The sequence below is a fragment of the Pteropus vampyrus genome, unplaced genomic scaffold (genome assembly GCF_000151845.1).
Source record: "Pteropus vampyrus isolate Shadow unplaced genomic scaffold, Pvam_2.0 Scaffold56, whole genome shotgun sequence".
NCBI lineage: Eukaryota > Metazoa > Chordata > Mammalia > Chiroptera > Pteropodidae > Pteropus > Pteropus vampyrus.
This window is the reverse complement of record NW_011888837.1, coordinates 9348481-9365755: the sequence shown is the minus strand read 5'-3', so window position 1 is coordinate 9365755 and position 17275 is coordinate 9348481. Positions and strand designations below refer to the sequence as shown.

The window sequence follows — 17275 nt, the reverse complement described above, 5'->3', positions numbered from 1 at the left end:
CCCCATCCAGGTGGGAGTCCTCTTCAGCCTTCAAGTCACAAACAACATGAAGTTTGTTTCTTACATATTTTTTAAAAAGAACACTTAAAATGAGATCTGAAAACCAAGCAGACTAACTTTCTCCAACTATCATTAAACAGAGCTCTGTTATAAATTAAAGTATCCTACACTTTGGGGCTGATTTGAATGATTCTTTAAAAAAATGGGATTATAATTAGTAAATTTACATTACCTTTCCTATATTGCTAAAGCTGAGATTTAACTAAGGCATGATGTATGTGAGAGGAGAGGGAGTACATAATGAATGACAAAATGATATAGTAAGACCTGGTTTGTTGATTCATTTATTAGGATCAACAAACTAGGACTTCAATTAAATCTGATCATTTTCTCTGTATTATAACTGAGGGAAAAACAACGAAAACCTCAAATTATTTTATGCCTGGAATTCAGTGAAAAGAAGCTAGTGAAGTAATGTCTAGCATTAGTTCATATTCAGTCTCCTGCCATCTCCCACATCTTACAAAAGCAGCTATTTGGAACAATGACCCTGTGACAATGCATACTGTCAGTTTATTCAAATCTAAGCTCTAAAGATTTATAGACTCAATGATTTATATCCTACAATGAGGGAATACATGAACATGTTTCAAGAAGAGCTGAGACAAAGAAAAAGGCAAGGAGGAGAGTAGTTTAGACTAACCATGAGTTACCTAAAAAAATTCAACAAACCCAAATATCCCATGCCCCAAAGGATGTAACTATATTTCTAATCCTAATTCCTAACATTAAAAAATTCAGAGAGCATTCCACATTGTTCAATGTAGAAAATTTAGAAAACTAATTAGAAAATAACTGCCAGAAAGTTAGCTCTGTGCATGTAAGAAGTTTGAGACTAAAGCAAATAAGAAAAACAACAGAATAGGAGGTCCACAGAACCCATGTGGAAGAAAAAAAGAAACTGAAAACTGGGGAGAACAGAGAACAGAGCACATGAAACTAAGGCTGGTATGAGGGCTGAGCCAAATGTGAGCTGAGATAAAAGGTGTGGGGGCAATACGTGGACGTGAGAGTCCAGGAGCACGTGCATGAGTCAGCAGGGGCTTGTGCCAGAAGGCAGGAGAGTAGAGACTAAGATGATGAGGTGCTGTCACTTGGAAACATTAATGAAAAACATGAAAAGAGGGCATAAAACCTTTGTATTTCACCCAGAAAGGGCTCAGTTGTATAAATATATGATATCTTTACACAATTAAAATAGCTCCAGAAAGAGGCAATTGTAGAGACAATAAACTGCCATGGTCTGGCCATTTAATTATGTACTGTAAATTCCAAAGCAGGCAAGTCACTGCAATTTCTATGTCCTGTGAATCCAGAGCACTTATTTTACAATTTGCTCAGAGCGTAGTCTAAGTCTCTAGGCATCTTCATTTCTAAGACTCTTGGGAATGTGGAAGCAATGGGAGAGAAATGTCCCAACCTGTTTCCTCAAAAGACTGACATCCTGCTGGCATTCCTCTTCTTCCCAGTGTGTCTGCAGATACTCTTTAACATTTTCTTTGATATAAGGAAATAAAATGTCCTGGATAAAAGTTGTAAAAGAAAAAACAGGAATTAGCTTTAGTCATTCGCGAGAGATCAAGTTCTTCAACAATGTCACCTAAGCTAATTGTAGCAAATAAGCCACAGAAAATTTCAGCTATGGATATATGAGTGAGACAGTGACAGAGACCAAGCAATAAATGAACTACATCAAGAAAGAGCAAACTATAACCCCCAGGCCAAATCTGTTCTACCTCTTGTTTTTGTAAATAAAGTTTTACTGGAACACAGCCACACTCAGGTTTACATAGTGTCTACGGCTACAATGGCACACTGATTATGGCCTGCAAAGTCTAAACATTTACTATTCAGAGCTTAACAGAAAAAGTCTGTGGACTCCTGAACTAGACTGCTAGACTATAGGTCCTTGAGGGCAGGGATCAAGTATAGGTTGTTCAGAGTTATATCTCCAATGCACACCACAGTACTTGGCACATGTACATAACTCAATACCTGCTGAAAGAATGGTGTCCATGCAAATGTTTTTAAAAACACACCTGAACGCCATGATTCATTCTTGGTAATCAGACTACCTATAGAATACCCTAGAAGAAAATATGTAAAACAATTCAGAAATAAAATAATAGGTCAGTAATCTATGCAATGGAAACATGATTTCTTTTAGGTCAAAATTTTTACATTTACTTGCAATAGTATGCATCTTTTCAACATTTTTTTAGTGTCTACTCTAAAACAAGATATTCTAGACACTGAGTGGGGCATGGAAAAGGGGACTGAAAAGATAAATAAGTCACAGTCCCTATTCTCAATAGCTTAAGAATCTAGTAGGGGTGGTGGTGGGAGGTTAACAAATAATTATAATGCAGTACAATGGGTAAGACCAGAAGAGTATGAGTAGACTGCTGTGTGAATCCAGGGTCTAATGGCTCTCCAACAGTCTTAGGAATAACCAGAGTCCAAAATAACAAAATATATGTTGTGAGTGTAGACCCCAAGTACACATTTCAGAGGAGGACCTACATTTTAAGTTAAATGTGAGGTCTGTTTATTCAAATCCAGTCACTCATTTACTTATTCAAATATTTCCTGAATGTCCAGTACAGGGCAGGCCCTTGCTAAGAGCTCAAGATATAACTGAGAGCAGTAACAATACTTGATCTCTAAACTCAATGAGTAGAAACAGGCTCTTTTAGGGGAACCTTGAGGTCAATCTACTTTCATAAGACTATGAAAATGTTATTTGCCTTTTTCGCTTTCATCCCTTCAGGATTGAACAATGAAGTGTTTTCCAGAGGCTACTGATGCATGATATCACGAGACCCAATGCAAATAAGACAATCTAGCTGTCTTTAATACCCAGACATTGAAGAAGTGTGCAAAAAAGTAAAACAATGCCACTCTTCTAACCGTGTTCTCCAAAACAAACAAAAAAATTTATTTGTAAAAATATCTTATTTATGTTAGTTAATAAAGGGGATTTATTGCTTAAAGTCAATTAATATTTCTAAATTTGTTTTAATTTCTAATAAGTAACTATTGAATGGATTTAGTCCACATAAAGAAAAGCTCTTTGGTTCTTCAGTAATTTTTAAGAGTATAAAGGGATCCTAAGAACAAAGAATCCAAGAATCACCATGGATGAAGAGGAGTCACCTGGAGAAGGCCAGAGAAAACGTTCTACAGAGAGAATGGTGTGGACAGGGAAAGGTTCTGGGTAGGGTCACCTGATTTATGAAGCGTATAAGCCAGCAACATAAGCTGCAGGTTTTCAAATGTTTCCATACCACCACAAGGTGTGCAAAAAGGACCTGAAGATAAGCAATCTTATTCCCTGCAAAGAGAGCCCACTAAATGTAATAAGAATGGGCTCCAATTCATAAAGCATCTGCATGCGCAATCAATCAAAGGGTCATCTGTGCCAGAATACCCACCTCTTCTGATCAGTACTAACCAGAACCAGCCCTCAGCCCAGCTTTGTGATCTGAAATCCACTGATCCATGCTTTCTCCTTCCCCTTTCGGCCTCTTTGTTACAAGCCTCTGGACCATGACATTTTCTTAAATACTATTACAAGAGAGTGAACAAGAGCAAAAAGAGGAGAAAGAAGCTGGCAGAAAATTTTTCATTTTCCACTAACAGTCCTGAGGCATGGTATGGTTAAGACATAGTTAATAGATCGAGTGGAACAAAACTGTATTTTTTTAGTGTGCTTCCCTGACTGGTACAAAGGTTTGGCTACATAATTAGAATTTTTTTAATATTTCAGAAGACCCAAGTCTAAGTTCAACTTAAAGTGCACTCCCAAATGAAAATATACAAGAAAGTTATTGTGGTCTTTTTTTAAATGGTAGGACTGAAGTGTTTATCTGTCTTCATAATACATTATTCAAATTTCACCTGCCCTAGAAAAAAATAAAGAAGCCATTCAATTTTGCTTGTTCTCCTGTGGCATTCCAGTAAGTATCGTTCAGCAGATTTAGAAGCATACAGTGTAATCCGGCAAATTTTTCAGAATACTTAACAGAAAAGCCTTGTTTAAGCTCAGTAAAAACTCATTCTTGATCTAAAAGATGGAAAATGAAGAGTTCAGACTGACAGCTTTCTTTTTTGCAAGAGAATCCTCTTACCCTACTGATATACTTCTGATTTTCTTTAAACACTTAGTTTTCCCATTATGCCCTATATTGTGCCCCTCTTATTCCTTCCTTTCTTCTAATTAATATTCCTCCCCACTCATGCACAGTGGTAGGACTGCAAACTCGTCCCCCATTTGAGAATGCTGCCTGAGAAGATATAGTAAAACTGAAGGCGCACCAGCCCGTCTTCTCTTTGACATATACCGTAGAGAAACTCTAACACATGTGCACGAAGAGGGAAGTGAAAAATGTTTATTGTAGCACTGGGTATAACACAAAATAACTGAAAGCAACCTAAATCTTATCTGCTAGAGAACAGATAAACTGGGGTATATTCATATTATAAAACATTATAAAACAGACATGAATGTACTAAAATGATATTTATCAATGAATATAAACGCCAAAGTACGAATAAAAGTCTAATACAAAATGGGATGTACTCAGGGCCTCAGTTATATCTGTAATGTTTTATTTAAGATATAAAACAAACATAACATCGAAATTTAATTAGCTTTGTGGTATGTGCATGGTCATTACATTAATCTTTCTTCTTATTTATTGTAAATGTTTCACAATTAAAAAACAAGCAAGCCAACTTTGATCCCTTATCCTACACCTGCTTCTTTCCCTTTTGGTCATCCTCCACCAGTGTCCTGCCTCTATTATTTCCCAGCTCCCAAGCGACTAGAAACATCCCAGGGAAAACCTGTTGGTTAGATTCAGGGTCTCTCAGTAACTGAAAAGTTGAAGTACTCAAAAGTCATAAAAATTCATGCAGCGCTATACCACTTTGTGTTTCAAAAAGTCCCGTTTCCTATATTCAGCTTTACTGGTACCAAGAACAATTCACGAAGAGCTGTGAATGCTGAGAGCCCAGGTCCTTGACCTCTGTGAGAGAGGAGATGAATACAGAGTCTAGGCAACATGCCAGACTGGGGTCCTACTTCTGCCTTTTATTAGCTATGTTCAAGTAACTTATCCTCTCTGAGCCTCAGTTTTCTTATCTGCTATACGAAAATATTACCAAGCAAAAGCAACGCAGTTACCTTACCACTTATATTCTCTAGTACCAACATTTAAACTGGGCAGAGATCATCTTTGACGCAATTTAGTGATAAATAGAAAAGTCCCCAGAGGATAAATCATAAGCACAACCAACTCATTCAGTCAACATTTACTGAAGACCTACTGAATGCCAGATACTTCTGATAACAAAGTTATGATACTTCTCAGAGAACTCACAAATAAAACGTACAAGGTTTCTAACAATTCTAAACTTTTAGGAAAAGCTTTAGAAGTTAGAGATTACTTTAGAATTCTTGACTGTTCAATTAGCCACCCTCCCTACACACAAAACTCCCCTCTGCACTGAGTAAACACACAAAATTAAGCAATGAAGCTAGAACACCTGGAACAGCAATATTACCTGGGGGTGGCAGATTAGCAGACTGATATTTTAGTGCAAAAGTGTTACTGCATAACATAAAAGTATAATACTACATTGTGAAGGTTTCATCTACTTTTCAACATACTTATTAAGCATCTATTATGTAAAATAAATAAAATTCCTCAAATTGCTTATTTTAAAAAGCCAGTAATTATATCATAGCCTGACATGTGCTATAATACCATATAAGAAAGCTCTAAAAATAGACTTTTTAAAACTAGTGCTTATTGCCCAACCCTGCCCATTAAAAAGTTTTCAGGCTTTAAAAGTAATTCCAGAAATAACTGTGATAAAAACGTTTTATCTTCAGTTATAATCCATTTACAGACCATAGAAATAACTGTGATATAAATGTTTTACCTTCTGTTATAATCCATTTATAGATCATTTCAGAATACTATAGAATAAAAAAAATATAGCAATAAACCCAGGATTCTACAAATATGTGAAAGTTTTTAGTCCGCCAGGTACCTAAGGAGTTGTTACAGGTTAGTACATACAACAAAAGGCTATAGAAGTAAATAAGAGCATTTGTCGTTCAGGGGGCTATGATTATATTCTGCTAAATGCTGGAGGGGATACTATGCAAGCAGCAGTGTATATTACTCTATCTGGCTCAATGGCAGCTTTCTGAAAGAGCTCCAGTAAGGGCCACAAAATTTCTAAAGATTTAATTAAAGAAGTACTTTATGGTTAAGTGGTTGTTTTAATGGAAAGGTCATAGAATCATTAAAAATAAAATTGTTATACTATTTACTAAAATAAAATGTTATAATATTTCTCCTTTAAAAAAATAGGTAATAAAAAGGTAATGGGTAATAGAGTATAGCTTTTTAAAGAAACAATTTAAAAAATCTTCCAAAAGAACCACATATTACAAATGAATTATAGCATCTGAGAACTTAAAAAATTTTAAGCCATAAAATTAAACAACACAGAAGCAATATTGGGTGGGCTACTATTTCTCTATTCATCTCAGAGAATAAAAAACAAAGAAAAATTAAGTGGCTTGATGGGTCTTAAATCACATTCACTAAATAAGAAATAAAACAGGTTACAAATAGTACATAAAGCATAATCCTATTTGGGGGGAATAGCTAATGCATAGAACAAAATCTAGGAGAATGTGGATATAAATGTTTATAAAGGTTCTCTCTGGGTCATGAGATTACAAGAAAAAAACCTTTTTTTCAGCATATCTACTGTATAATCCTTTTTTTAAATTGAGATTTAATTGATAATAACATTACATTAGTTTCTGTTCTACAACACGAGTTGACCTCTGTATATAATGTGAAATGATCACTAGAAATTTAACATCTGTCACCATAGTTAAAATTTTTTTCTTGCGATAAGAACTTTTAAGATCTACTCTCAACAACTTTCAAATATACAATATAGTATTACTAACTATAGTCACCATGCTGTACATTACATCCCCAGGACTTATTTATAAATGGAAGTTTAAACCTGCTTGAACATTCCTAATGATAGGAATTTACTACTTCTTGGAGTAAGTGGTCCATGCCATCTGTCAGCTTCAGCAGTTGTGGTAGCTCTTTAAATATCCTTCCTGAAGACTATATTAGAAACTACCAAGAGAAGTGTCAGTGCTCTGGCTACTACATAGGGCTACAAGGACTCAGAAATTCTAACTTCACTGTCCCTATCTTCATGGGGTAAGCAGGGATATAACCATTCTCTTCTGAAAACTGAAGCCCTTAAGAAAAAACATTAGATTTCATCATCTGCATTCTAAATGAATTAATAAATGTGTTGCTGATAAGACAAAAGTGTCTTCTAAATCCCATTAAGGAGACTAAACTGTAATCTAATTAATTGCAATGAATGATGTTGCACAGGGGAAGTTATCATTATAAGGGGCTAGAAGTTGAGATAAAACTTAAAAAAAAAAAAAAGGCAGAGAAGAGACAATATGAATATCTCTCATGAGTTCCAGAGAGGGGATCCTGACTGGCCCAGAATTCTTGTCCCTAACAGTGGAAGGGAAAGAAAAGGAACTGACATTTATCTCCTTGAATCCACCCACCATCCCTGCAAGGTGACCCCTTTGAACAGATGAAGAAGGTTAAGTTCAAAAAGGTTTCACTGCTGGTACAAAGTAAAGCCAGGACTCAAACCCAGGCTTATCAAATCCCAATGCCAGAACCCATCCAGCTCTGTGAGTGGATGACTTTGGGGAGCACAACTTACTAGAATCACCCAACTCCCTGGATCCTGATACTATATTCTCTATAGACATATACAGCTTTGGTTTCTCAGATTTGTACTAAGAAAATGAGAGATCTAGGTTCACCTGGCAGTTCTGTAATACTTCCAATAATAATAATAGTAGTTGTAGTCATAGTGGGAGTAACTACCAACATTTATTCAGCCCTTATTATTCTAGGCACTTCTCTATCCATAGACACTCCTTAATGATCTCACCTAATCCCATGATTTTAAACACCATCTATTGCTAATGACCCCCAAATCCATAGCTTTTGCCTGGACCTCTTCCCTTAACTCCAAACTCATTTTCTCCAACTGCCTACCCCAAATCTCTACTTGGATATCTGAAACCAAACTCCAGCTTCTACCCCGTAATCCCACTCCTCTCACATCTCCCCACCTCAGTAAGTGGCAGCTCCATCTTTCTAGATATTCAGGCCAAAAGCCTTAGTCACCTTTGATTCCTCTCTGTCACACTCCACATCCAATCAATTCACCTCATCAGTCCTACCTTCAAAATCTAATCACTTCTCACCACTGCCACTGCTACCAAGCACTCCAAATTTATTCAATGAATTGAGGAATAAATGGCCTGAATGACAGATTTTCGATTCTCTTAAAAACCCTATAAAACAAGTGCTATTATTTTCTCCATAAACGTATAAATTAATAAGCTATGATAACAGTTTATCAATCAGGTCTTTTATTAGTTTGAAGAGTTAGGTCCCCAAGGTCTGATCTCCAATGAAGAGATCTAATTAGTTTACTGAACTTACGATGGCTTGACCCACACAAAGCACAGCCCGGGAGCTGGCCAGCTTCTTGAGCACACCAGCTTAACTGCCAAACAATGGTGTGACCAGGAGCTTCTTTCCAAAGTCCCACTCAGGTCCCCCTGCTGGGATTACCACTAGTTTCCAAACCGCGTGTCTTAGTCTCTCTTAACTCAGTGAAGGGGTTAACTCAGTGGGTTAACTCTCTCTTAACCCATTCTTTTAAGACTTAAGAAAAGGAACTTGTTAGGTCACATAGTGAAACACTGAAAAGAAAACCAAAGTAAGAAATAAACCCCCTCATGTACATACCTAGAAGACAAAAACACTTTTTCTGTATTAAAAACGTCTATATTTGAAAAGAAATCCGTGTTTCTAAAATGGAGTCCCCTGAGAAGGGTCCAGAGAAGTTCCAGGAAGGCCTCTAAGGACAGAGTTACTAACTTTCCATGCGATTCTTTAGAAAGGTGATGGGTCAGGGCGGGCTGCTTTCCACCCCTCTTCAGACTCCTACCTCCATCAAACCAATGTAGAAATTAGTTAATAAATGTGAAAATCAAGTTTTATACAAAATTAAGCTTTGTGCATAGGAAAAAAATCAAAAGGAATATTCACCAAACTCTTAATGGTCATCTCTGCATGGTAGGAGCATATGGGGGATTGGGGGTTCACTTTCATATTATACTCTTCTATGTCTGCAATTTTATAACAAGTGTAAATTAATTTTTGAGAAAAAAATTTGGAGGAAAAAAACGCTTTCTATGCTCACAATAACAGAATATAAGTTTACACTGAATTAACTTTTCAAATTAATTTTAATTAATGAAATTTCTATCTCTTATGGTTTTAAATTTCCATTATTAGCTGACTTCTCTAAAATGTGTAGGTTTTAGAAATGTCGGGTCAGTGAAAATTCTCTGCCACTCTAGAAATACTTCAGTTAAATTGCATGCTGTCCAAATGTACCATTTTGAGGAAATTTGAAAAAGCAAGGATAGCAGAGTTTAAGAGAAACATAACTCTAGCCTATGCCCATTCTTATGCCCATTCTGGAATGCATCATTATCACCATCAACAAGCGTTTACTGAATGCCTTATGTGTAAGTGCTGTGCAAGGCTCTGGTCTCTGTCCTTGACAGCTCTCAGAATTGCTAGAAGACAGAACACACATACAACACAAGGCAGCATCTGCTAGAGTGATAAATACGTGGCAATGAAGAGGAGGGAGAGGACTTTGAAATTCCTAAACAAAGTTCCTCTGAGAACAGAAGCAGGTCTCACTTCTGTATTCCCACAGCCTAGCACAATAAATATTCTTTAATTAGTGAGTGCATAGGATCATCCTGCACTGAGAGGAAAAAGTATGACATTCCGAGCTGGAGGAATGGAGGTGGCATAAAAGGGTATGACCTTAATGGATTTTTTCAGCTACAAAAAGTGTAAAGAAAGAGAGGAATAGAAAGTTGAAAAACTCAATGCATTAAAGTTCAGAGGTTAAAACCACCTGTTAGCCAACAGGAAAGCAAAAAGGATTTTGATGGTACAAAGACAATCTATTTATATACCTGTCTTCCTTGCTAGGTTCTTTGAGAATGGTGGCTACGTCTTAAGGATTTTGGATCACTAGCAGAACCTGGCACATGATAGGTATTCAAATAAATGTAAAAGGAAGAAAGGATTGAATAGGCTGGAAAGATTATACAAGTGTCATGATTCAGAACGTTCTAGAAGAATATAAGACCAGAAATAAAGCCAAAGGTGCTTTTTTAACATACCTCTTGATATACTCAGACCCAATATGGTGATTCTCCAAAGGCTCCTCCCCTCATTTCAAGTTGAATCAACAAGAATCCTCTCATACCAACCACCAAGGGTGAATCTCTGTTTCCGAATCACTACCCTAAGTAATGGGGAAGGTTTGGGGGAATGTTAATCAACCCATAAACAACTACTTATCAAGGCAGTTCTGCTATTCCAGTTCTTCCAAGAATTCTGAGATTAGCAATGTTCTGGGTCTCATTCTTAGCATAATTCTGGCTAAGGGCCATAAGGAGCAGAGGTGGAGGTAGTCATGGTGGGGAAAAAACTGGGAACATGACATGTTTCAGTAAATGGTAGTTCTCTCTTTTCCTTCCTGACCCTTCACAAGCATTTTCTGTCTCCACGGGACAGTCTGATATTTCCTGCATTATATCAGTGTTTCTATAGGACTTGATAATTTTCAAACACCTTTTTAATTTCATCTCATTCAATCTTCTTCACCACCTTATAAGCATGACAGATCCAACTACTCCATTCTTGCAGATGAAAAAGCCTAAATTCATACACTGAATGAAGACAGGGATATAATTACAGTTGCTAATGTCAATAAAAAATAGGACAGATGAAAGCAAGTTTCTGGTTGCTGTCCCTTGTGAGTAGTCTTCTAGTAGTTTCACGTTGAAGGCAGAGTGGGTATTATATATTTCTCAGTGCTGAGAACATCAGATGTGATAATACTTTTCGAATGAATGTTTAACCAAAGTTGGAGATAATATAAGACAACACAAGCTCTCTTCCTAGAAAGACCATAAAATTAACATAGTAGTTTTCATGAGAAAAAATGTCAACTTCAACATATCCTATTTATTATCTCTTAAAATATTGTTAGACTATGAAAGAACATAATAGAATTATAAGCATTAATAAACTATCAAGAATGTATTAGCTTTTTCTAAAAATGTATTATGTATTAATGTATTAATATAATGTAATATAATGTAAAAATGTATTAATATAAAATGTATTCAAAAGACATTTATTAAACACCAGAAAAGCAATCAAGCAGGACTTTTTTTAAAAAAGCAGGACTCTTTCAAAAGGGAATCAAAATCTTTATCATTTTGATGTTCAATTACTTCAAGTAATTAGTATTTACAGGCTCAAGGATTTGTCTACTTAATTCATATTCTCTAACAAAGTTTGTTTTGAGATCTCTTCTTTCCCCTTGTTCAAAACCTTACCAAGTATCTATTAGGAATGGGGCTACACAATAGGAGGTGAGTGGCAGGTGAGCAAAGTTTCATTTGTATTTGCAGCCTCTCCCCAGCACTAGCATCCCCATCTCAGCTTCACTTCAGATCATCAAGTGTTAGATTCTCATAGGAGCACCGGTCCCTGGTGCCAAAAAGGTTGGAGATCGCTGCCCTAAATAATGTCTTTACTAACCTCCACACCGCCACAATTCTTAAAAAACAACATAATCTTAAAAAAAAAAAACTGTCAAAAAATTTTTTAAATTATATACCACATCCAACATCATAAATGATAGATTTCAAAACAAACTGGAGCTAAGAACCTATAAAGGCATCTATTAGCCAGAAACGTTTGTGTTAACCAGATGCACCCTACTCTCAGATGTCCACGCCATAATCCCTGAAACCCGTGAATGTTACTTTACACGGCAAAAGGGACTTTGCAGATGTGATTAAATTAAGGATCTCAAAATGGGGAGGTTATCCTGGATTATTTGCTTGGGCCTGATACAATTACAAGATCTCTGTAAGTGAAGGAAGAAAGCAGGATAGAGTCAGAGAAAGGTGGATGCATCGATCAGCAGAAGCTACTCTGCTGTCTTTGAAAATAAATAAATAGATAGATAGATAGATAGATAGATAGATATTTTTTAAGAAAGTTAAAGAAAGAAAAAAGAAAGGGCCAAGAGCCAAGGAATGCAGGCAGCCTCTAGAAGCTGCAAACGCAAGGAAAAGAATTTTCCTTAGTCTCCAGAAAGGACACAGCCCTGTCAACAGCTTGATTTTTAGCTCAGTGAGACCCGTTTCAGAGTTCTGACCCTCCAGAACTGTAAGATTATAAATGTGTATTGTTTTAAACCACTAACTTTGTGATAATTTGTTACAACAACTACAAGAAACTAATACAACAGGTTTAGCAAGACACTACCTGCCCACCTACTAGAATGCCCCAAGGCTTATTACACGGTTCTCTATTTCATAGATATTCATGAAACGTTTAGTACCAACAAATTATCTAGTAATCAATATAAGATGGTGGTAGTCAGGGAGTGGAGAGATCCACAAAGGAATTTTGACAGATTTGTCAAAAATTTTCAGGCCTCTTATCCTGCTTTCCTACAAATATATCTAACTCTTTTCAATTTGTCCTTTAAGAAAGGTATTTTGCTTTACAGTTCATTTCTAGAAGACAATTTACAAAATCCGGGGAAATGACCACTTGCTTAATTTTAGTGTCTGCCAGGTTTATTTCATTACCTTGCTTTCTTTTGTATAGAGCCTCATTGATCCATAATCAATTTACTTGACTTCTGAGAGGTCTTAGTTCTGTTATTAATGACAGATCTCTAATTCATCTACCCCTCTTGCTTGATCTGCCTTCTCACCTCAAACAAGCCACTAGAAAAGAGCAACACTAATAGGCCTAGACATAGAACTTACAAATTTGTGTAAAGCCTAACTACTCAAAGTGTAGTCCATGGACCAGCAACATCAGTATCACCTGGGAACCTTTTAGAAATTCAAGAAAACCTGTTAGATATCAAGTTCCATTTTAGATCTTCTGAATCAGAAACTACATTTAATAAGATCCCTAGAAGATCTGTATACACATTAAAGTCTGAGAAGCACAGCTACAAAGAACTACTGACAAGGGTACTCACCATGCCTCACTTAAAATATTTTAGGAACAAAAAGTCTCATCAGATTTATATTTGGCTAATGGAAGCTTCTTAATTATTGCAAAGGTTTTATCTCAAGCATGAATGAAACACTCCCCTCCCCCGCCCGCCCACATACACTACTACCTGACAATATTTATTGGGAAGGCGGATAAAATACGTAAGTATATTCATTTATTTTACAAAGTTTTTTCAAGAGCTAAGCATTCATTAAATGTTCAAGGTAGCCTTATGAGGTAGAGATTCTCACAGTACAGCTGAGGAAAAAAGGACCTAGACTCAGAGATATTAACTAACTTACTGTAAATCATGCAGGGAGGAACCAGAATGCTAATCCAGACCTGCAATCTCCAGGACTATCCTTGTGCAGAGTGGCAAAAAACTTGAAACACCAGATGTACACATTTCCAGTACAAGGTGATGCTTATACTCTCATATTTTAAACAAATGTCCTTTTCAGATTCTATTTAGTGCCACATTTTTCACATTTTATGCTTTTTGTTGATTTTGCAGTTTAAAATTGGCCAAGCAAAGTGCTGTAGCACTGTCTAGTGTTACTAAAGATTAAGGAAGCTCTGATGTGCCTTATGGAGAAAATGTGTTAAATAAGCTTCGTTAAAGGATGAGTTACAGTGCCATTGGCCGTGAGTTCAATGTTAATGAATCAAGAATATATATTAAATGAGACAATAGAAACACACATAAAACAGGGTTATGTATTGATTACCTGATGAAAATGTGACCACAGGCCCACAGGAATCTAACATTGTCCCTGTATGGACAATGATTCAGTATTTGCTAATGTGGTGTTCTCAGTGACTTTACAGAATATTACTGCAACGGCTGTTACATGTAACAACTGGACACGTAACAACAGGAAAGCCACCAAATTTTAGAGCATTTTCAGGGACAAGAGATGATTTTCCCTAAACTCAGAAACAGCAGTTGAAGGTTTCTGACAGGATAACCACAGGGACTGATGGTGTTATTTCATAGCTTATAGACTAAACACATTAGAATACAAAGTGCAAAATCATAAAATGAATATTACATCATCAGAGACAAAGATCAATAGGTGGCTCCGTAAGTTCATATACACCAGGGACAAGCAAAAGAATCAGTGCGGTAAGGGAAGAGGACATAACAACATTCATCTACACTTATTTTAATCCCACCTTTAAATTCCAATTTATTTTATAACAATAATAGCACAATAGTATGTGTACACAATTTATAAATTCTACTGGTAGTGCCTGCTGCAATTCTGCTCATAGTATACATAACCAAAAAATGTTGGGAGAGCACCACTGCAGAGAATCGGAGTCAATACCAAAAAAGAAAAAATCCAGGGGCATGAGTCCTGCAATGAGAGACAGGAGCTGGTGGCTCTGAGGACTCAGATGAACTGGGAACACCTAAGAAAATCCGAGTTCTACTGCTGCTCTGCCCCCAGCAATTTTATGACTATCCTCACAGAGGACATCCCTCCAGGTATCAACTGACTCATGGGAGAAGTTAATTAGCTGGCTGCAACATTCACTAGACAATCAGAGCTAGGGGCCCTTCCTGCTCGAAAAATCTGACAATTCTATGACTCAGAAAAAGACAGAATAGCTGGTAAGTAAAATCATTGGGTGTTATTGCCTGGAGTCTAAGAACAGAACTTCTCAGATGAGGTAGGGGAATCCTGGAAGAGATCCTAGACTGTTAGTACTATGTAGTTAAGCTACATCATATACACATTCAACTGAAAGTTCTCAGCAAGCAAGCGAGTGAGTGAGAGAAACGGAAAAAAATAACCATAACCAGTGCTGGCAATCTGCCTGCTATTCCATTAAATGAAGGTGTTCTGTTCTCTGGGACAGTCTCAGTGCCCCTTGTGTCTCTTAGGGTAAGTGACTCAGTGTGAGGCTAATGTTTGACAGTTTTTTCATTTACATCACTTAATCATAAACTACTTCCTCTGGTGCTCAAGGGAATAAGCAGGTATTGTTTCAATCCTAAAGGAAAAATGACTATATGACTTACTGAAAGATGGAAATCAGCCTCTAAAGAGGACTGACTTCTTAAGGGTATTTCAAGGGCAATTTTGGACAATATTCAATTTTCACACTAACTATAGAACCAAATCTCCAAATATAGACTCAGTTGTACTTTGGTTCACTCCTAAACCTATCACTAAGAAGTAGTATAAAGTGAAATTTGTTACCATATACTTCATATTGATTAAAATGCTCTCATCACCTGTCATTTGACATACACAGCAGCCACGCAAAGACAGAACAAGCACTGTGGTTCTCATTTACAAGATGGAGTAAAATAAATGGAAAGAGTAAGACAATTTGGGTTCAAACCCAGGCATATTGTTCAATTTTTCAGAGCCTTGGTTTTCTAACGGTAAAATGCAAACAGCTGCATACTCAGATTTTGAGGATGACTCAAGACGCATGCATGTACTCAGTGTTTCATCGTTCAAGAGGAAATGAGGCTACAAGTTCACACACCCAATGTGACTAATTCTCAATTCCCAGCTCCATGCTCAGAGATTCAAGAATGTAACTTAACATCTCTTTAAAAGGTGATCAAAAGATATTCGTTTTTTTGTTCAAATAAATTTGTGAAATGCTACTCTCTCGAAGACTCACAAGGATATGAGTGCGTGTGTGTATAATTTGAAGGCTCTGAGAAGGAGTGCAATAAATAAACCTGGTTGAACATGTACAGAACATTTCCCAAAAGTGCATAATAATGGAATCCTTTTTTGCATAATTACTATAAACATCCACACAGACCTAATGCTTTTCTGAACGTACTTTTAGATGAACACATTCTTAGTAACACTGCTTTTTAACAAAAATAATTAATAGATTATAGGACAAGGCACAAGAAACCAAGGCTATCTGAAAAGTCATCATGACACTTCAGTCTTCCATTTTCGCGGGACTAGGCGCCTCAAGGACCACCAGATCGCGGCAACCGCTTCGCCAAGTCAGACCAAGCACAAAGTGGATGCTCACCTGGGGTTTACCCGGCGCACACCTGCCTGGCGGGAGGCGCCCACTTTGCCTCACTCTGCCACGGCCGACCATCCCTCCTTCGCCTTTTTTTTGCCACCACCTCCACCCCTTCTTACCCATTTATCTCTAACCAAAGACAGGGATGGGGAGGGTGAAGATGGTGCCGTGAGGAAAAGCATCCCCGCAATCCGCCGCAGCCTTTCTACTTCCTTCCATTTCACAGCGGATACAAAGCCACACCACCCCTTTTACCTCGCGTGTTTTTACTGCAAGGTCTGCAATACTTAAAAAATTCCTTTGTTTTTAAGCATAAGTAACTTCCCCGCTCCCTTCCGCCCCTCACCTTCACGAAAGCAATCGGGGTTGTGGTACCTTCGATATCTAACAGGATCACAGTGACCTCGGCGGGCACCGAAAGCACGACCATTTCCCTACCGGATGCTACTACGTGAATCGGCCTACTAGTAGAGAGGGAGGAGGGCGGAGCCGACTGCGCCCCCAACACCGTCCTGGGCTTCCGACAGCTCCGCAACAGTCTCGGAGCGGACAACCCCGTGCGGCCGGAAGCACAAGGGGAAGAAGCCACTTCCACGCCCCTAAAATTGGAGAAGGCGGCCACACGAGCGAGCGACCTGAGCTCAGGAGCTGCCCAGGGCTGGAGGCCGAGACCACGTGGGCAGGGAAAGGGGCGGCCCTGGCGGGGCTCCGAGGGGGTGGGAGGAGGTAAAAGCTCCGACAGTGATTGGCCGCCAGAGGGCCTCGAACACGATCCGTCAAAATGGGCCTCGCGTGGGCGGGAACAAAGAAGCGAACGCAGGAGCCGGGTGCGCGGGCGGGCGCGCGCTCTCCGCAGACTGGTTGAGCGAGCGGGAGAGGCCCGGGGCACGTGCAGACAGGAGCCCCGCGAGTGG

The 17275-nt window shown here is 37.9% G+C and overlaps 1 protein-coding gene across 1 annotated transcript in view; it reads right to left on the bottom strand.

Annotated features, from left to right (window-relative positions):
* The window catches only part of ENOPH1 (enolase-phosphatase 1), a 27560-nt gene extending 10526 nt beyond the window's left edge, over positions 1-17034 (bottom strand). Inside the window, 3 exon segments of the mRNA XM_011360606.2 lie at positions 1-28; positions 1481-1582; positions 16708-17034. Coding sequence (XP_011358908.1) covers positions 1-28; positions 1481-1582; positions 16708-16791 — 214 coding nt within the window. The 5' untranslated portion in view covers positions 16792-17034.
* Between the last annotated feature and the right edge of the window lie 241 nt (positions 17035-17275).